A 22,463-nucleotide genomic window follows, 5' to 3' on the forward strand; every position below is an offset into this window, starting at 1 on the left:
AACTGGTTTGTGCAGCTATCATGGACTTCCATTTATTTGGACAGCTAAACCAAAGCATTATCCCTAACCTTATCTATAAGGTTGAGGTAAGGTTTGTACAGGATCAATGTTTGTGCCAGAAAAGGTCCTAAAGAGGTAATAAATGCATGTGCACACACACACACACACACACACACAGTTTCTCTGTCTCTAATACAAATGAATATAAATTAAATTTGGGCCACACGGTTCAAGCCCAGGTTGGAACAACGGCCTTTCTGCATGGAGTTTGCATGTTTTCCCCGTGTGTGTGTGTGGGTTTTCTCCGGGTTCCCCAGTTTCTTCCTACAGTCCAAAAACATGCAATATGGGGATTAGGTAAATTGGACACTCTAAATTGACCGTAGATGTGAGAGTGAGAGTGAATGGTTGTTTGTCTTTATGTGTGGCCCTGTGATGAACTGTCCAGGGTTTACCCCGCCTATCGCCCTGTGTCGTGCCCTCATGTGGAGGATAAAGCAGTAGAAGATGGATGGATGGATGGATAAATTACATTCAAAACATCGTCAAACAAGTTCACACGACACTGATCAGTTCCACACACCAGTCTCCATGCCGTACACAAAATGAATGCGTTTACGCCTCGACTGACAGAGGGAAGGCAGAACCGTAACATCTGTGTTAGAAAAGCACAAAAGCTGTGAATAGACAGAATATGAACCTTGAAAACTCTGAAAGGGTTAGTCTGATGTTACTTCCTTGGCTTAAAAGTAAGAGAAGTTTTTCCCTAATCCTTATGGTCTGTCTCTGTGTGTGTGTGTGTGTGTTTGTGTGTGATAAAGCTGCAGCAGAGGATGTGGTCTTCCAGACAGCGGCATCTCAGTCACTCGCTGCAGAATCTCAGGTCATGTCTTGTTTTTACTTGAGCTTTTGATTGTGACCACTGGGAAACTATCGCAGCAATAACTGTATCTTTAGTGTCTTTGATTCACTGCTCGGCCAAGTCCACGTGCTCCTCGCGCGTAAATCGGGGCACATAAATACTTTATTGCATTGAGCGGATTTTAATTGACGCCGTGAATCATTTTCACCAATTTGTAGCAAATGACGTCTGCTGACGGATTATGTTTGCATCGAAAACACAAGTAAATAATAGAGATTACCAAGTTATACACGGATGGATGTAATAGAGTGTTTCATCATGTTTTTGGCTTTCTCTAGGTTCTCTAAATTATTGATTCATCAACTTTGTTTGAGTCTCTACTTGAGGCTTTGGTGTTTTTAATAATTGGTGTAGAGTTTGGTGGACATCTAGTGCTACAACTATCAATCATATTCATTATTATTATTTTTGAAATCCTTTAATCAATAACAACATAAAAGTGGCATTAAATACACATCGTAGTTTTCCAGATTTCAAAATGACATGTTCAGTATGATGGACTAATGTGTCTGATGATAGTAAAAGATTAAATATTCATGTATAGGAAGCTTTAGTCATTAAATATTTGACTTGTACAGATGTGAACGCTGATTAACTGGCTTGTCGATTCATGATTCCGTCTTCCTGTGACTCGTGACTCGTTTGAACTTTTCCACACACTGTTCATTCTTTTCGCGCTGCAGATGTTCGGGAGGTTGGATCTAGGAGCAACTTGTGGGAATGTGCTCAGAAAAAAAAAAGTCCGTTCCCTTGAGTAAAGCACTTATCTGTGAGTTATTCCAGTAGAGTGGCCCGTGGGGAGCAGTAAACTGGCATCTGATGAGTATGATTGTGCGTAACTGTATAGAATTGAAGCGAGGGAGTGCTGGGAAAGATCATGCGCACTCAGCAGAACATAATGACAGAGACTGTGTCATACTGCAAGCCCGTACACCGAGATGACACATAGTGATGATGTAGTACAGCCAAGTAATGGTGCTAGATTTTCCTGTGTGGTTGCTCTGACCACCGGGAAAGCTGTGGCTCAGCACGGGAGGTTAACAATTTCACCTCGGCGAACTGGATGTGGCGTAATCCTGTGAAAGGGAAGAATAGCAGATCACAACCCCCCAGGAGTCTTTTTTTTTTCCTTTTATACTCCTCTTCCCTCCATCCAACCTGCCCTCCATTCCTGTGTATACTGGTACCCATCATCCCTTTCTCCAGCCTCATTTTGTCTGTAGCAACTGCAGGCGCTCACCAGTGTCAGAGCGGGGGTGCAGGCTCTTCTGACACCACAATGTGTGTGTGTGTGTGTGTGTGTCTGTGATAGGAAAGACAAATACAGTGTGTGGGTGTTTGCATGAGCGTGCATCTGCCTGTCTCACTGTATAGTAATGGTTATACATGCACTTGTGGGGATAATACCTGCCCATTAAACCAAACCTGTGCGCAAATGTGGGCACAGAGTCAGGGGGAAAAAAAGGGGGGAGGAAGAGAGAAAGATACATGCAGTTTCCCTCTCTTGCCTGTCTGCCACACCCAGTCCTCCTGCTTCCTCCTCCCAACTTCATCCCCCTCTCTCTCTCCATCTCTCTTCTTGTCTATCTGTTGGTGTTTCCATGAGAACAGAGAGAGCGCTGGTATGGGGGGCGGGCGAGTTGGTGGTGCGGGTGACGTGTCCTCAGTGCACATTGTGTGTGTGTGTGTGTGTGTGTGCGTGTGCATGCATGGTGCATGTGCCTGGCGTTGATCACAGCTCTCTTTCACGCGTCTCTCTCCTGGCAAGAGCTGTTCCCGGCTGTGCCAGAAAACACGCTGTCGGCATCGGCCATGTCAAATTTGCAGACGCACAGAACTGTACAGGCACACACACGCACACACACACACACACGCACACACACACACGCCACTCACTGATCTGAGATCCATAGTAGAACATGCAGTCTGAGACAGCACCTCGTGCACGTCAAAGGGGAGTGGATATGCAGAGAGGCGTTGGTGCTGTGGAGATGAACAACATTAAAAAAAAAAAATGGACCATTAAAAAAAAAAGGCCAAATATTTGACTTATATAGTCAGTTGTTCAGGGAGAGTCTTTTTAGGGTGGGGCCGCAGCTTTTGATGAAGCCATGCTGAAAGAGAGGAGGAGGAGGAGGGGGGTGAGAAGATGTAGAAGAGAGGAGTGCTGATCTAAAAGAGGTGGTGGGGTTCATAACTATGAGTGAGAATTGGTGGAGGGTGGGGGGAATAGTGTGAAGCGAAGATGGGAGGAGAGGGAGTGAGGGCTAGGGAGGGGTTTAAAGGGTGGGCTTTTAGTCATTGTCAGGCAGCCAGTAGGAGAGAGAGAGAGAGGGAAAGAGAGAGAGACAGAGAGAGAAGGAGGTGAGTCCAGGCAGACCAAGTGTAGAGCGTGTGTGTGCAAACTGGGATGAGTAAATGCGCCGAGCAGCTTAGCTGTTGATACAGCCAGAGAGAGAGGGTGTGAGAGAGAGAGAGAGAGAGTGTGTGAGCACGAAAGCAAGAGAGAGAGAGAGAGAGAGAGAGAGGGTGAGAGAGAAGAAGTGAAAGGGAGTAAAAGGGAAGAAAGAGGCAGAGAAGAAAAAGGGAGGATACTACAACTACAACTATGCTGTGCTGCATAAGAAGAACCAAACCGGTAAACTGCTCTCATTTGCTTCTTCAGTCATTCTGGCTTTTTTCTCCTCCTTCTTCTTCCTTATGATAAAATGCTGCATCTTCAAACGTGAACTTTATGACTGTTGTTTTGTCTTCATTAGAGGATAATGTCGGTGTATTTTCCTTTGACTCTGGGCCTGGTTCGTCTGAGCAGAAGTGTATCACACTGAGCCCAGACACGCCTAGTTAATGTGATTATCCTGCATGAATGGATGTTGCCACAATGCCTCTCACATCTCACACTGTACTTGCAAGAGAGGAGCAAGACTGTGACTTCATTTATGGGCGGATGGGCATTCCCTCGTATTGATCAAACACTCGCAAAAAGTGACAGATTAATGAAAAGATACCTGATCGATTCTGTATCGTATGTGCTCTTAAAAGCTGGAATACTCCCGCATTTATTCAGCGGCTCGTCTGCAGTCGACACATTGTTCCATTATTGTAACTTAGACAAAATATGTGCTTGTAAATGTTGCTCTAAATGTATGCATTGTTTCTTTATTTCTTTATTTCTTTATTTCTTTTACTTCTGATGTCTTGAGCAGAAATTGATGACACAGGAAAGTAAATTTCCACAGTGATGAGAAAAAAGGGTGGGGTACGGATTGAGTGAGCAGCACCATCATGTCAACGGCCTCGAGGGAATATAATGGGAATAAATGAGTCTAAATGGATTATAATAGTCCTCCAGCTTAATAAGTGGATCCTGTCAATGGAGGGTATGGTGAAGTATGCACTCATTTAAAGGGTGCGAAAGGGTGGTGTTGGCTAGCTTATAATAACCCAGAGCCTATTCTCAGTGGCAGTAAAATAATAAATAAAAAAAGAAGGTGTTGCATGGGTGCGGGTGGGTCTGGACAGTGGAGGAGGAGGTGGCATTCTCCTCCCTTCCTCTCTTGTAGTCCAGCAGCTATCATAGTGGTTTTGTTTGTGATCAGGGAACCAGTTCTTGGTAGTATCTCAAGAAATAATTCTGATTTAATCTGATTCATAGCAAACACTGGATTCTGATAGGACTCTTTAAATGTCATCCTGCATGAGTCATATCAGCTGTGGCAGGGAGGGAGAAGCAGAGGGAGGAAAGAAAGCAAGTGTTGCCGGGTTGAAAGACATGCGGGGAGAGGAAGATGCAAGAGAGATTGACAGGAGAGATCGAGTGGCAGGGTGGAGGGTGGTTGGTGCACATGGGGATAGATGGAGTGAGGTAGAGAGAAGAAGGGGAACCTGGTGGGCATGGAAAGAGAGGTGGAAAAAACCCACAGGGAGGGAGATCGGGGGAAGGTAGAGGGAGGCATGCATGCAAGAAAAAGCAAGCAAGAAAAAAATGCAACCACAGAGTAAAAGTACATGGGATATTACAAATGGAAATGGTGACAGAGAGAGGGACGATGGGTGGAGGAATTGAGCAGGTGCAAATGTGAGGAAGAATGGGGGGGGGATGATGAAGGAATAGAAGCCGGCATGCTGCACTCTGCAGACCATGTGGGTGAGGCACCGGCTTTTTCCCACAGTCGCATTAACACTGTCGCTGCTTCGAGTATCACAGGGAAAAAAGCATCCACCCGCTCTTGCTTTTCATGAGCCTGGGCATGAATTCATCCAGACAGACTCAGTGGTCTTCATGTCTTCATGGACGGATGAGCAAAGAAGGGGTGGTGTCTGCTTTATTGCTGTGGGTGCTGCCATTGTGGTGTTAAGTGCTCAATCGGAGTAAAACAAACGACGGCACTTCACATTTAACTCTTCCCCACTATTGCCCCCAGCCTCTAGCTCTGGATTTATTTAAATTTAGAGGGAAAAAAACTCAACCCCAAGACTTATCAAATCCCACCCATGTCTGCTCTTTTAAAAAGTGCCCATCCACCTCATTTCCCCAAAGACAAGCTCCTTAATTAAGACGCAGACTTCAAGCTTAAAGAAAAGGATCTCCTCTTGTACCGTGGCTCCTCGTGCCCTCAGTGCCCTCTCCCTCGGAGCCAAAGAATTAGCCACAGCCCACATCTCCTGCTTCCTCCCCCTCCCCCTCTCCCAAAGCACCTCATCCAAACCCCTGCCTCTCTCCTCCAGCTCCTCTGCACTTCCACTTGCCTTCTCTGCTCAGCACCTTTCTTCGTCCTCATCCCCTGGCCCCCTATGCGATCAGCGGCAATTGCAGAGCCTTTGTTCAGACAGAGAGCCGGCGTAATCGAATTAAGAGGCTGCTCCGGAGGATGTAATGACGCTGGCATATGGCTGCTTATTAGGTGCTGTGGTGCATCTTTTCCCAGGCTGTCGTAAAAAAAAGAAATCCTTTAACATTGCTCATCAATTCCCTGTCAAAAGGAACGAGAGCGAGAGCGTGAGAATGAGAGAGGGAGCGGGGGCTGTGGCAGTCACCACCTGAGCCCTCCTCTCCTCATCTGCAGGAGATAGCTGGCTAAAAGGGTGTGGTGCTCTGCTGTGTGTGTGTGTGTGAGGAGCAGGAGAGAAGAGTGGGGAGCAGTTTGCTCAGTGAGAAGAGTGAAAAACTGACAGAAAGAGAAAGGAGATATTCAGAGCATAGACAGCAGCTGTCTGAATGATTCCTGCAGAAAGCAGACAGACACTGGCATCACGCCGGCGTGTTCAGGTGAAGCGTGTGTGTGTGTGTGTGTGTGTGTGACACCGGCCGAGCTGATAGAATTACCCCTCTGCGTATATGCAAACTGTGGCAGTAAGACACAGAACAGGGTGGTTTTTCCCCATTCCATTTAAATGAACACTGTATTTTATGACTTACATTATCTTTAAAGAGACTTCAGCCCCCCCCCGTGCCTGTTTATGATAAAAGGGGCCCTGTGTAACTCCACTGTTACCAGTGCAAATACTACCTTTTAATAATATTCCTCTCAGCAGCATTTGATCCAAAGCTGGAAGGAGCAGGGACGTGAAAAGGGAGTGTCCTTTTTTGAACGGATTAATCAGGTTTTTAAAAGAAAGACGTGATTACGATGCCTGCTTAATGTGTGCATTAGAGTGAGCTGTGGTTCTGTGGTCATTCAACCAGCACCACGTCTCCCCGCCTGAAACATGTCCCTAATGGCACTGGCAATGAGGCAGTGCGAAGGTGGTGGATTGTTGCTGTGTGTCAACATTGGGGGATGGTGTGTGTGTGTGTGTGTGTGTGTGCGTGCAGTTATGGATCTGTCGGTAAAAACCATTGACTCTGGGGTGTGGTTCTCACGACAGCCGTGCCCACCCAAGGACAGAGACAGGGAGGGGGAGAGAGAGAGAGAACACAGACCACTGCCGATAGGTAAAGCCGTCAAATAATGTGCTTAAACATTTTAGCACAGCGATTTATTACTTTTACAGGACATGGTTTTGTCCTTTGGTGATTGGCACTGATCATAACGTTACTAACTGTTCCATTCCCATCATGAAGACAGCTGTTGCTCATGCCCCCAGTGCCCTGTCAGAGATGACAGCGACTCTCCAATGTTGCTATATTGAGAATTGCATAAAATGGCTCACAGTCATGTGAGAAAAGGCCCATTATATTGCACAAATTCCACGGTTTGCTTGCTAATAAGCACACATTTCTCTGGTTAATGGGGTGTATCTATGGCAACCAGAAAGGCCGTGTTCATAGAGGAAGCACTGCGGGCTAATTGCAAGAAGTAATTTGATTACCCTGATAATGCAAATATGTTGTCTCATCGCAAATTAATCAAGGAAGCCACAGAGTCTTGGTGTGAAGGGAGCACGTCTTGTCGTGTGCTGTACCCTTGGGAGGCGCCGCTGTATTTATGAATGAAAATGTGTGCCGCACAGACGAGTAACTAAGTAGACGAGCGCCTGTAGGAGAGTATGTGACCAGGGTTCAATTAACAGTCACAGTCCTCACGGAGCCTATATGGAAAACATTTGGTGCAAAGTTTTCCTTTTAAACGAGATTTAAAAACAGACTTTTATGCACTGCACCACTGGTGAGTATATATATATATATGCATATATTACAGCGGCGTGTCATCGATCTTACAGTACATGGTAACATATGACAGGAGTCAGACAGTGACAGAGCAGCACCTTTTTGAAGAAGTGACGCACAGACAAATGTCAATAATTCAAATGATGATGCTACAGTTGTGGTCCAACCATGACGGTAATCTTCCTTCCCCTTCTCCTTACACTGTTATGAGATCACTTGGCAGTCTGCTGGTATTTTATTACATTTGCACTCTCACACACACACACACACACACACCCAGATTGCTAAAGTAAATGACATCCCCTTCTGTTCCAATAATGATGTCATACCCTGGCCATTCCAAACACCATCATCCATCCCTCTCTTTCTGCCACCCCGTCTGACTCACAGTTTGCAGTAATTATATTAAGTGTTAAGTGCTCGGGTCAAAGATTTTAGCAATTGTAAGCACCTATGAGATCAGAAATAATAATAAAAAAAAAAAGTCACCAGAGACCTGCGTTCTCATTCAGAGCATAGGGTGTGCCAGTCTGTCTGCCTCCATGCCGCCGATCTGCTCTCATAGCACTGCACCTCTTTGAGTTTATTGGGACTATTTAAAAAACTGTATGTTTTTTTTAAGGCGAGGAGCAACAATATTCCACTCCTTTCACAACCTGTGATTTTATAGTATTTCTTTTTGTATAGGTTTTAATATTGCATTGCACTAAAATTGCTTCAGGAAGATGATGTATTGGATTTATACCCCGAGCCCAAGAGTCTGCTGCGAATAAAGGTGGAGGAGGTGGTGGCTGTACCGTGGCCTCGCTGCTCCAATATTGCAGTGACACACTGACCCTGAGGAGGACGTGTTGGTTTAGGGCCTCTGGCTCTTAAATCATGTCTCACCAATGTAATTTCTCGGCAACTGTCCAAGTCAGGCCTCGTGTTTAATATGGGAATCAGGGAAGGGACACATGGCTGCAGCAGCCAGTGTCTTTTTCCACTTAGATTCACTGACCTTTAACAAGATGCCACTGCACAGTGACACTAACATACACACCTATAACCCCATCAGTCCTTCTGCTACATCACACGCTCCTCCTTATCCATGCTGATTGCTCCCACTGATTTATGAGTTTCTATTGGCCTGCTCCCCCCCGAGGGGTCCGATGAACTGCCAATCAGGGTGACATATATTCTTTCATAGCACCAACCAGTAGACGTGATGAGTTAGCACTCTGGTTGTCAAGGTAACCTTTGATGGTTGGGAGGGGTATGGCAGTGAATGCTGAGGAGATTCTAGGCAGCTGGTTCCCTAGCAGCCAGAGATGGAGCTTTAGAATGCTACTTCACCTCAAGGACAGAGATGCACTCATTATTTTGGAGAAAGAGCCTCAGTTTTTGAACATCTATGGGGTTTTTTTTTCTGCTCGCAGTTTTGTGGATATTCTCAGCAGAGAATGCAGCAAACACGGATGCGCAACTTTTTAAGTTTATTCACCGAATCTGTTTCCCGCAGCCTTATCAAGAGCACAATATCCACTTGATGTCTGAATTAAATAAACCACAATAACTGCCCGGAGTCATGTTGTTTGTTGTGCCATAAATCCAAAGTGTATCTAATTCATTATGTTCAGGGAATCAACGCCGACACAAATTCCTGTGATTCATCACGGCACTAAATCCCCCCTTACCAGCAAATGACATGACAAAATATTGTACCTTTATTCTATAGTCAGAGGTTCCAGACCAAGCTGTGACACACAGAAAGACCATTTAGATTTAGCAGTTTTCACATATTTATCATTTGGCTTGCATGCTCTGACAGTTTGTGTTTGCCTCGTGTTGCTTATTCACATTCATTTAAGATGCACATTTCAATCTTTGGATTAGTTGAACCTTGGCTAGATAAATATTTTTATTTTTTTTAATTTGTTTGCCAATTCATTTTGAATGTATACTGATTCATTTTGTTTGCCACTTCCAGTGCTCATCATTCATTCCTTTATTTGATTTGATTTCTTTTCATTAGATTTATGACTCATAGCACAGCCCACTATTTGATGGACAACTATGGAGGCAGTAACTCAAGGTAATATCACGGAACCCCTTTCAATATTACATGTGTTGCCCCTTTTCCTCCTAATCTTGCTCCTTTTCCAGTCCTACACTTATACTTAATTTCAAAAAAAAAAAAAATCCTGAAACCCTAACCCAGTTTTTCCAGTCTATGGTTCTCCAGTGAAACCCCAACTCATAAACTAACTAACAACTACCTCTCATAGCACATTCTTTTGTCACTTTCCATCTTCTGACCTTTCACTTGTGCATCTTTTGTGGAATTGTACACTCAAAAAAAACAAAGTTTGATTACTTGAATATGTGGGATTATCATCCCCAAGCGGTACATGCCATGAGTAGTTGTATGTTTTTATGTGACAGCCCACGGTCAAGTTTAAAGGATTACCCATTGCTCCCTGGGCGCAGATCAGTGCTGCCCACTGCTCCTACACTGCTGTGTGTAAAATAAATAAAGAAGAAAAAATAACTTTTGTAATTCTAAAAATAAATATCAGTACTACAGTTCCTTGTGCTGGTTTCCAATGGATCTTCACATGAGCTTATGGTTTTTTTTAACAGCTGTATTCTCTTTTGTCTGCCAGGTGGAGAAAAATGAGGATGTGGACCAAAAAATCGAACAGGATGGCACCACCAACAAACCTGAGGACAAGGCCCACAAGGCTGCCACCAAAATACAGGCCAGCTTCCGTGGACACATAACTCGGAAAAAGATGAAAGGTGGAGAGGAAGACAAGGACGAAGACAGTCCTGCGGCTGCAGAGGAGGCGACAGAGGGAGGAGAGAAGGTAAACGGAGATGAGACACCTGCAATCGAGGAGGAAGCTGCAGGAGAAGAGGCCAAGAAGGAGGAGGAGACGAGCCAAACCAAAAGCCCAGTGGCGGAGAAGCCAGCGAATTCTCCAGCAGCTGCCGCCGCTGCGTCTCCTGTAGCGGCTGCGCCAGCTGCTGCTTCTCCTGCGGCCGCCACGGCGTCTCCCGAGCCCCAGAAAGAGGAGCCAAAGGCTGAGGAGAAAGCTGAGGAGAAGCCCAAAGAAGTGGAGGCCCCGGCGGTGGCAGCCAAGAGTCCCACGACAGCCACGGCTGAGGAGAAGAAGGAGGAGGAGAAGAGTGAAGAGAAAAAGGAGGAGGCCAGACAAGCCGACGTGCCTGCTGCTGTCAGCTCGACAGCCGAGAAGGAGGAGCCTAACCAAACAAATGATAAACAAGGTATGCAGGATGTTCCTACACTTTATCAAAAAAATAGGCTCAGTTCAGAGGAGGATAGAACCAGATACTGGTGTCCCGAGTTTGAAGTAGCATTTTATACAAAGATAAAAAATATTCTCGACACTCTCACCAATCAAGAAGCAATTTACTCCGTGTAAAAATGGTATAAACATCAATACGTGAGTTATCCTGTCGCCTGCTTGGCAGGCATCACAGGAAATAACTGCTTGTTGGGTCTGTGGGATTTAACGCTCTTTGGCAGCGCTCCACCATTCACAGGTTGATGCAGAGGTACGGCTCCATATTTGATTAGACACACAGTTGCATCTCGGTCTGTGCAAGATGGGGGGAACTGTATATGGATGAGGTGTGGAGACTGAGGATGGAAGCGTTGGTGCTCAAACGAGTCCAGCTCAGGGAATTGGCACGACTTCCTGTGCTTCTCTGAAGGGCTCGTAAGATTTGAGTCCTGGCACCAACACGGTGCTTCAATCATTTACTGGAAAGACAACACCGACAGCGGTGGATTGATGACCGCCCCAAGCCTTTGGCGCGCGCGTCACAGTCAAAACATTGACGACGACCTGACAGATTTCCCGGCAGTCCATCACAAAATGTCCTATTACGGCAGAACGTACACTCCCATAAAGAGAGCGAAGGTCATGAAACGATATGGCAATGCTGACAAAATAAACTTCCACAACATGCACTTGACATTAACCCATATATCTGGTCCAAGGACTCTCTGACTGGGTCAGACAAGTAGGTAATGGAGCATGCTCAGTCTGCATTAGGTGGAGAACACGCACACACACAGGTTTGCTCAGCTGCACAGCCTAAACAATGTATTATCCCTAACCTTAACCATTACTAGTTCATACCTAACTGGAACCTTAACCTTAACCACAATTAAAATATTAGCCCAATTAGCCAGTTCCAGTCCTCATTAGTACCTGGTTTTTGGTCTCCATGGGGAACACTGGTCCTGACAAGGTCAGTGTTTATTCCACACACACATACATGGACACAGAACTACATGGAAACTAGGTCACCTAGACAGCACTCTCTTCCCCTGTTGTCATAGTTACCACCTCCACGGGATAGCTGGCCTGCATGGAACAAAGCCGTGATAACAGGTGCTCTGATTTAAATGAATGATTAATGATCCTTACCGGTCACAAGCCGCACCAGAGAAGCCTGTCGCAAACAAAACAGCACTTGACAAAGAGCCGCACATTAACAAACCCACTGCTGGCCATCATCTGCTTTACTAACAGAGCGGACTCGGAGAGCAAATGAATATTTATAACAAAGTCACTCGGCCAGGATTTGTCAGCACACAGACTGTGTTACATGCAAGGACGCCAGGTACTCTGATCCGTCTGAATAATTTACGATGTAGTCTGCCTTTGATCCAGATTCTCCATTAAGGATATTCAGCTTTACTGGCCCAACTTAGTTACATCCAACCAAGTTGCTGGCTGTATATCTGACAGCGTAATGAATTATAAAATAGCACTGCGTACTCGCACAAAAGGAAAGAAATGAATTACTTTTTTTTTTTTTTGAAATCCCCACCTATTTTTTTAGTTGACGTTCACTGAGTCAGATTTTAATTAAACGGAAGAAATGCAAGTATACATTTGGGATCACACCCCCAAGTTCATCATTGTATTTTTCAAAGTGTATGTCAATTTCTCAAGGACAATTTTTCAATTTGTCCATGAAACATTTGGGAAACATAATTCATCCTCTCACTGCACAACGTTCAATCAAAATTTCAATCAAATCAATTTTCTTTGTATAATCCAAATCCTGGTGTGTGCATAATGGGTAAGAGACACATCTCCATGTCTTATTTGAAAACTGAACCAGCCTTTATTTAGAGTCAGTAATGTCTCTGTGGTAAAGTAAACGGGGACGGCACTTTGTGTCAGAAAGCAGGAGCGACAGGCGCAGCGTTGTACACTGGGCGAAATCATATTTGCATCTCACAGGTCAGCGACTGCTGAGACGGACGTTCACGAGTCTGTCACGGCGGCTAACAAGCTAATTACCTCTTACCTGCTATGACTCATGCTGTCTCGAGTCACACATGATTACACACAAACTCAGGCTCGCGCACGCACACACACACACACACACACTTAACACAAGCAATAACACCGACATGATGGCCCCACTTCTTTCTTTCTCTGCCTCCCTCCCTCCCTCTCTTGCCCGCCCTCCCACCCTCTCTTTCTCTCTTACACACACATGCTCCATCACCCCAATCTCCAGTGCAATGATGTCATTCTTTCATGGCTGCTCCATATCTATTAAAAGAGTATGAGATCACCGAGATATGACATCACCGCTCTCAGGGTACTTGAATAATAGATTTTGGTCAGACACAATAAAACGGATGACTGATCGCGTGATTACGTCTTATCCACGATTTATATATATATATATATATATATATATATATGAAAGTGAACTTTTTAACTTGGAGACTACAGCAACATCTAATAAATGAACAGCAGAATAACACGTTGTATAGGATTTATAAAGACCAGAATGACACGTGAATGTGATTGTTATTCAGCATCATAGCATTACAATTCAGAAAATGTGGATGTGACAGGCGGAGATGCCGCTGTTAACATCTCGATGTCAGTTAAAGTGTTTCACGGCTCCATTAGGAGCACTCTCTTCCTGTATTATTTACACTGCCAATTTCAGACGTTTCGCCGCGTCCTCTGAATGACACGGCCCTCAGCTTTAACGCCGCGTGAGCGTCACGGAGTCGTTCCGTGTCAGATTTCATTTTTTCTTTCTCTTAAACCCCACCTTTTATCCGTCATCTCTCCTCCTTCTTCTCAACCACTCACAGATGCTGCAGAGGAGTCTAAGGCGGAGGAAGCCGCCCCGGCGGCAGACGCAGCGGCGGAGGCCACCGAGTCCAAGAATGACTAAGGGAAAGTCGAATGCAAAGAAAGCAGAATTAAGAATGAAGAATAACATAACAAAAACAAAAATCTAAAAAGGTTGCTCTTTGCCTTCCCAATGAGAAGGCACTCCGTTTCTATTTGTTTGTCATTTTTTGTGTGGCAATGATTTTCTCATGTTGGGGGGAGTTTCCAGCGTGATGTTTTTTGGCTCAAGCTAATACTTTGAGGAAGTGGTGATGATGACGATGATGATGTTGTAGTTGATGATTATGGAAATATGATTGTTATTCTGATGATGATGATGAAGATGGTGATGATGATGATGATGATGATGATGATGATGACGGGGACGAGGATTTGATTTGCTTCATCTTCACTATTTAATGTAAATGAAATATCTGTGGAACGACCGCTTCCCAACTGGAGGTTCACACATTTAAAATGCATTGACGATGCGCCACATTTGATTTGCATTGCAATGCACTTTATTAGTCACATTTAGGTATAATCCGTTTCGCAGCGACGTGCACAAACATGGTTTCAAACATTGCTACCCTAGTTTTCGACACGGCACAAGTGTACTGAGAACACAGCAAAAGTAGATAAAGTACGTGACACACACTGGATGGAAAATAGAATGTATAGCTAAATGTGTGACATCTCCACTTGGACGACTTTGTCCTGAATCCAAAAAAACCCACACATAGGACAAGAATGTCACTCTCTCTCTGTTCTGCTTGAGTCATTCAAGCTTGGTTTACACCCCTTTTACATACTCACATTTATAATAAAGGACCTGTTGCCATTTGAATGACATGATCATACAATAAACTATAGAAATCTGCTATAGTATTGATGTAACTGGCTCTTACATGACGATTTGTGTTCCGCCAGCCAACTGTGAGAACAGTAGCATGAACCATCGAACCAGATGCATGATGGGAACTCTCCCTCTGAGAGGAAACTTTTTCGCAGTCACAAAAACTTAAGAGGTGTGGCGGCTTCTTTTTGATGTCTTTGGTGTTGTTATGACAGTTTATATGAATTGGAAAAATACTCTTGCACTGATGTTACAAGAAAAAAAAGGTTAAAAAAAGAAAAATCTTAACAAACGAGCAAACACAAAAAAAATACTTTTCCTATGTTTCAGTGAGTGCAATGTCCAGTTTCAACCTTATCAAGGAGTTCAAACTTGTGAGAAAACATATGAAAAAAATAAAAATGGTTTCAATGTCTGTTTTCAAAATAAAGCAAATGTGCCAATTACCACCATAAACTGTGCCGTTTATTTAAAAGAACTGTTGGAAATGACTCATTACACTTTGATCAGTGATGACAACATTGTTTTAATTTTCCTATGAGTGCTATTCAAATTAATAGTTCACATTTGGAAAACATGCTTATAAATCTAATACATCTTTTACAATTTATCTTAACATGAAGTCTGTAAACAGTAAACTGTCTGTAAACAGAAATCCATTTTATAATCTGTCACAACCAGATTGTGAGACATGCTATGCAGACGGTTTGAGAGCAAATGTTTTTCAGCTGATCTGACGGGGTCACACTTACAGGTGAGGGGAGGAATTCTTTACAAACGGAAATGAATAACCACTCTTTTTTTAAGACGAACTGGCACCTGAACATTAAAAGTAACAAATAAAAAAAAAAGAGAGAGGATATCCCTTTCTCACCTCTGCAGACGACTTGAACAGACTGCACTGGATGGAGTGTCTATGTCACTTTAGAGGATACTGTAAACAAACAAACAAACAAAGCGTGAATATAAATATGTGTAATTTGACAGGGGAAGGTGGAGACTTTCTTGGCCTAAAATACTGGAACCCCAAAATCAATAAAAACACAATTGCGGGTGTGAAATTCAAGACAATAATAGACTGTGTGGTAAGTATAGGTATACATTTGATGGTATGCAGACTTTAGGGTATGATCACCGTTCGCAAAGTTCAAAGAGACATATTCCTCTCTATTTTACTGTCTTACTATTCTTACCAAATTACATGAAGAGACTAGAGAAGCACGAATATGCAAATTGTTTCTGGAGACTAAGAATTCAAAAAGATATTACTCAAGGACTTCTGACTCGGAGTCTCTTCATTACTGAGAGAAATCACTTAAAAGACACATTGAAAAGCACATGACGTATTTTATGATAGGTTTAATGTATTGTTTTCAAACATAACTCAGTGTTATTATAATAATAATGATAATAATAATAACAATAATAATAATATGATGATGATAATGCTGAACGAAATACTATACTATGACTTTTTTGACCAATTTTGGACAACATACTATGCTATGACTTTTTAGGTGATTTTGGACGACATATTATACGATGACTTTTTATACGGATTTTGGACCACATACTAAACTATGACTTTTTTGACAGATTTTGGACCATTTACGGACGACATACTATACGATGACTTTTTGACTTTTTGACCGATTTTTGGCTACATACTATACTATGACTTTTGACTGATTTCCGCTACATACTATACTATGACTTTTGACCGATTTTTTGGGCGACATACTATACTATGACTTTTTGACAGATTTTGGACCACATACTATACTATGACTTTTTGACTTTGGACTGACATACTATACTATGACTTTTTTGACCGATTTTGGACCACATACTATACTATGACTTTTTTGACTGATTTAGGACCACATACTATACTATGTCTTTTTTGACCGATTTTGGACCACATACTATACTATGACTTTTTGACTGATTTGAGGACATACTAAACTATGACTTTTAGACGTTTTGGACCACATACTATACTATGACTTTTTATACTGATTTTGGACCACATACTATACTATGACTTTTTAGGACACGAACATACTATACTATGACTTTTTTGACCGATTTTAGACCACATACTATACTATGACTTTTTGACGATTTTGTACATACTATACTATGACTTTTTAGACTGATTTTGGACCACATACTAAACTATGACTTTTTCGACAGATTTTGGACCACATACTATACTACTACCACATGACTTTTTGACAGATTTTGGACCACATACTATACTATGACTTTTGACAGATTTGAGGACCATACTATATTGACTTTTTGACCGATTTTAGGACCACATACTATACTATGACTTTTTTGACCGATTTTGGGCTACATACTATACTATGACTTTTTTGACCGATTTTTGGACCACATACTAAACTATGACTTTTTCGACAGATTTTGGACCACATACTATACTATGACTTTTTTGACAGATTTTGGACCACATACTATGACTTTTTAAATGATTTGGAATGACATATATACTATGACTTTTTGAAGCGATTTTGGATCACATACTATACTATACCCGATACATTTTGACTTTTGACCCGACATACTTTACTATGGCTTTTTTGACCAATTTTGGGCAACATACTATACTATGACTTTTAGGTTTTAGGACATATTTAATGACTAATGACTTTTTGACGATTTTTGGACCACATACTATACTTTTATGATTTTGACCACATACTATACTATGACTTTTTAAATGACCGGACATACTATACTATGACTTTTTGACGATTTTTTGACGACATACTATACTATGACATTTTTGACTGATTTGGACGACATACTATACTATGACATTTTTGACCGATTTTGGACCACATACTATACTACGATTTTTTTAAATGATTTCGGATGACATACTATACTATGACTTTTTTGACCGATTTTGGACCACATACTATACTATGACTTTTTTGACTGATTTTGGACCACATACTAAACTATGACTTTTTCAACAGATGTTGGACCACATAATATTGTGACGACCCCGAGTGGCCGGGGTTGTGTAGGTGTGTCTCTCTCCCTTTCTCTTTGTTTCACACAGGCAATCAGGCAGGCAATCAAGCCTATGCATCACAGGTGTGTGCAGTTACTACAGAGGCGGGGCTGTGCCTTAAAATCCCAACAGTCCAGCCGTGCTCGCTCTCTCACCATTTCCAGCCTGGCGTCCTGCAGCTCACATTGTTTTGTTCTTAGTTTCACATCCAACACTCACACACATCCATACACCTGCATTTAAAACTGATTCACCTGATTACAGATATAGGTTATGTTTGGTTTAGCTTGTTATGTTGATTGTAAATAAATGTTAAATTGCCAGCATCTCTCTTGTAGCTGTTGTTTTGTCAAGTCATCTGAGCCAGTCTTGACAAATGGGGGCTCGTCCATTGTAAATAATTTGTTTGATTTGTTTGCAGGCCAGGGAGAGTTCTTTTTACCAGTCAGAGGTCGGTAAGTTACTGAGTCGATGCACATGTCCGGTGGTTCCCGGTAGGCTTAAGGACACTTTCTCCTTTGGGATTGTGTCAGTTTGTTTTTTTTGTAGTGTTGTGGGGAGCGGCTAGTGTTGGTTGCCTTGGCAACCTTCTCGGGGGCACTCCGTGGGGTCATGTGGTCCCGCAGGTTTTGTGCTTAATCAGCCCGCTGCAGAACCGCATGAAGACTAGGGTAAGGTTAGTAAGATCTGGGTTAGGCAGTTAGGGGAATTAACCGGGTGGCTTTTGTGTGCTCAATTGTGTCTATCAGTAAGGATCTGACTCTGAAGGTGAATATGGACAGTTTATCAGCTTTTTATGAAGCGCCCAGTGCAGTGTTTCTGGACTCCTGTAAAAAGGATCAATTGGTTGAAATTGCTGAGTACTATGATATAGTGTTACAAGAGGGATTGCTTAAAGATGAGCTTAAAATGTTTGTTTTGTTATCTTTGTTTGAGAGAGGTGTGTTGCAGAAAGAACCTGCTGAGGCAGCGGCCTCGATGAAGCCGGTGTTGGTGAGGCAGACTGGTGTGCTCTCGTTTGAGCAGCAAAGGGAGCTGTTGGAGTTGCAATTGGAAGTCGAGCGGACTAAACTGAGGGTTTCTGACCGCAATAGAACGTCTGTTGGTGCGTCAGGGTTTGCAGCCGACCGTGAAGCTAGAGACCTGACGGCGAGTCTGCGCCTTGTGCCAAAGTTTAATGAGCGGGATCCAGACACTTTTTTCATTTTGTTTGAGCGTGTAGCCGAGGCAAAACAGTGGGCAGATGCGGATAAAATTCTCCTGTTGCAGTGTGTCCTCACGGGCAAAGCACAGGAGGCGTATTTGGCTGTGTGCGCACAGGACAGTTTAACATATGCATCTGTAAAATCAACTGTCCTTAAAGCATATGAATTGGTTCCAGAAGCGTATCGCCAACGGTTTAGATACTGGGTTAAAGGAGATAAGCAGACAAACGTTGAATTTGTGCGTGACTTATTGACTCACTTTCACCGCTGGTGTGCCGCACAAAAAGTTACCACATTTGAGCATCTGTCTGAACTGATTGTAATGGAACAGTTTAAAAATGTTGTTCCTCAGCGCGTAAATGCCTATTTGAATGAGAGGGATCCAGCTACAGCACTTGGAGCGGCCGAGTTAGCAGATGATTTTGTTTTGACACACAAGAGTAGTTTCATTGAGATGCGTGCAGGAGCGGGGTTCGAAGGCAGTGATGGCGGCGTTACACGCCGCAGATTTTTTAAACCTACGCCGACTGGGAGAACGGCAGCTTTTGTGCGCCCTGAACGTTCCAATGTGTGTCATTTTTGCCGTGGAGAGGGTCATTGGAAAGATCGATGCCCTTTGTTAAAAAATAAAAATGCGTTTACCCCAGGTCCGGCCATGTTGTGCACAAGCGGACGAAACAAGGCCGTAATTGTGGATGACAGTGACAGGTCTGGGTTTGAACCTTTTATTATTGACGCACGAGTGTCCTTGGTAGGCAGTGACGAGTGCGTTAATATTAAAGTTTTGCGTGACACAGGAGCTAGACACTCATTCATTGTGCAGTCGGTGCTTCCATTTTCCAATGATACACAATCGGGTGATTTCATTGTGATGCGTGGTATGGAGCTAGGCTTTGTACCAGTGCCGCGACATGATGTGGAGTTGGACTGTGACCTTGTTAAAGGTGTGTTTTCTGTGGGTGTACGTCCAGCGTTACCTTTGCCAGGTGTCTCAATGATTCTGGGGAATGACGTCTGTGGCGGCCGAGTCTGGCCTAGTGGTCCTCCGTCACCTGTGGTTGTGTCCAAACCGTTAGAGGTGGAATCTGACAGTTCAACGCTGCAGGTTTTTCCTGTTTGTGCCGTGACGCGCTCTCAGAGTAGCCGTGAGTCTGTGTCCTCTGCTGGAGAGGTGAAAGTATCTGGAGAACCAGTGCCGTTTGATTTGCTCTCACTTGTGTCAAAAGATGAGTGGGTTAAAGCACAAAAATCTGACACTTCGCTGTCCACGTTGTGGGATCAAGTTTTGCTGCGTGGTCAGATAGAAGAGGTAGCTCAAGCCTATTTTGTTCAGGATGGTCTCTTACTCCGTAAATGGCTACCTTGTGATGGAGACGTTGTGGGTGAGCCTGTGTTTCAGGTTGTGGTGCCGCAAGATTTTCGGTCGCTAGTTTTAAAAACAGCACATGATGAAAGTGGTCACTTTGGGGTGCGTAAAACTTACTCGTATGTCCTCAAACATTTTTTTTGGCCGCGTGCCAAGAAGGATGTGGCTGCATATGTGAAGACGTGTCATGTCTGTCAGCTGACCGGCAAACCGAACCAGAGCATAAAACCCGCCCCTTTGCAGCCTATTCCTGCGGTAAGTGAGCCCTTTGAGCATCTGATTATAGACTGTGTTGGTCCATTGCCTAGTGCTAAGTCAGGTTGCAAGTATTTGTTAACGGTAATGTGTCAAAGCACTCGTTACCCTGCTGCTTATCCACTTAGATCCATCACCACTAAATCTGTTGTTAAAGCACTTTCTCAGTTCATCTCAGTGTTTGGGATACCAAAAGTCATACAAAGTGACCGAGGGTCTAATTTTTGCTCACACATGTTTGCTCAGGTGTTAAAAACACTGGGGGTTCGCCATAATCGGTCCACTGCATATCATGCGCAAAGCCAAGGCGCATTGGAGAGGTTCCATCAGACGCTTAAATCATTGCTGCGTGCATTTTGCACGGAATTAGATCGGGACTGGGAGGAAGGTCTCCCATGGTTAATGTTAGCGGCAAGAGAAGCAGTGCATGAGAGTACGGGCTTTAGCCCGAATGACTTGGTATTTGGGCACTCTGTGTGCGGACCGCTGACAGCGTTGAAAATGGGGTTGGTTCCCACTGAAGCTCCACGAAATTTGATCGACTTTGTAAATGGGTTTCGACACAAGTTGTTTGTGGCAGGGATGTTGGCTAAAGAGAAACTGGGGCAGTCTCAGACCAAAATGAAAGCTCATTATGATCGGGGTACAGAGCGCCATGAGTTTAGTCCTGGGGATCAGGTCCTGGCTTTGACGCCGGTGGTTATTTCACCTTTCCAAGCTAAATTTTCTGGCCCTTATACTGTAATAGAAAAGGTCTCTGATTTGAATTATCTTATAGCTACACCAGGTCGAAGAAAGTCTTCTCATCTGTACCATGTTAACCTGCTAAAGCCGTATTATCAGCGTTTGAAAGGTGACAGTACCATAAAGGGTGACGTGGGTCCAGTGCTGGCTGTGGACACTTGGAGCGTAACCAAAACACTAGACAGTGTTCCTGAGCCTAATGACAGTTTGGTGAGTGGCAGATTGAAAAACTCTGATTCTTTGTGCAACCTGGACTCTTCATTAGCTCATCTGCCTGAGTCACAGCGTGTCCAATTGGAGGAACGGCACCCCTGGTGGTTTATACAGACCACAACCCTCTGACATTTTTGGGTTCCTTTAGATCCCCAAACCAGAGACTCGTCAGATGGTCGTTATTTCTTCAGGGTTATGATCTTGACATTCGTCACATTAAAGGGCAAGACAATGTCCTAGCAGATGCCTTGTCTCGGGCACCTCTGCCTTGAAGTAGTAAAACCTTGTCAGGGGATCAGTTGATCATGTTGTTTTTTTTTGTTGTGACCCTTAACTTTTCTCTGCATTTTCTCTCCTGCTCAGCCAATGTTTCAGTCTCTTAAATAGGCTTCCCGGTACCAGGTTGCGGAGTACTGGGACAAGTGGGTGAGTTTGGGTTGGGATCTGCAGAAAAAAGGGGGTAATTATTTTTCATTATTTGGTTATTGAAAATATTTGGTGGTGGTTTTTGTTGGGACGGTCACTCTTTTGAGTTCCCGTCTTAAGGGGGGGGGTGTGACGACCCCGAGTGGCCGGGGTTGTGTAGGTGTGTCTCTCTCCCTTTCTCTTTGTTTCACACAGGCAATCAGGCAGGCAATCAAGCCTATGCATCACAGGTGTGTGCAGTTACTACAGAGGCGGGGCTGTGCCTTAAAATCCCAACAGTCCAGCCGTGCTCGCTCTCTCACCATTTCCAGCCTGGCGTCCTGCAGCTCACATTGTTTTGTTCTTAGTTTCACATCCAACACTCACACACATCCATACACCTGCATTTAAAACTGATTCACCTGATTACAGATATAGGTTATGTTTGGTTTAGCTTGTTATGTTGATTGTAAATAAATGTTAAATTGCCAGCATCTCTCTTGTAGCTGTTGTTTTGTCAAGTCATCTGAGCCAGTCTTGACAATATACTATGACTTTTTTGACCGATTTTAGACCACATACTATACTATGACTTTTTTGACTGATTTCGGACCACATACTATACTATGACTTTTTTGACCGATTTTAGACCACATACTATACTATGACTTTTT

The 22,463-nt window shown here is 43.6% G+C and overlaps 1 protein-coding gene across 1 annotated transcript; it reads left to right on the forward strand.

The window, feature by feature from the left end:
- The first annotated feature begins 3,242 nt into the window (after nt 1-3,242).
- Nucleotides 3,243-14,927, forward strand: gap43 (growth associated protein 43). The gene is made up of 3 exons (XM_044032801.1): nt 3,243-3,560; nt 10,178-10,802; nt 13,678-14,927. Exons 1-3 carry the CDS (start codon nt 3,531-3,533, stop codon nt 13,758-13,760), a joined length of 738 nt encoding a protein of 245 aa, XP_043888736.1. The 5' UTR covers nt 3,243-3,530; the 3' UTR covers nt 13,761-14,927.
- Nucleotides 14,928-22,463: the final 7,536 nt, after the last annotated feature.

The sequence above is a fragment of the Solea senegalensis genome, linkage group LG8 (assembly GCF_019176455.1).
Source record: "Solea senegalensis isolate Sse05_10M linkage group LG8, IFAPA_SoseM_1, whole genome shotgun sequence".
In the NCBI taxonomy this organism is placed as follows: Eukaryota; Metazoa; Chordata; class Actinopteri; order Pleuronectiformes; family Soleidae; genus Solea; species Solea senegalensis.

Excerpts from the sequence above, each read along its gene's own strand:
- gap43 (XM_044032801.1), top strand. The coding sequence starts at position 3,531 with ATGCTGTGCTGCATAAGAAGAACCAAACCG. Across the intron at positions 3,561-10,177 it reads GCATAAGAAGAACCAAACCG|GTGGAGAAAAATGAGGATGT; the intron begins GTAAACTGCTCT and ends TTTGTCTGCCAG. Across the intron at positions 10,803-13,677 it reads CCAAACAAATGATAAACAAG|ATGCTGCAGAGGAGTCTAAG; the intron begins GTATGCAGGATG and ends AACCACTCACAG.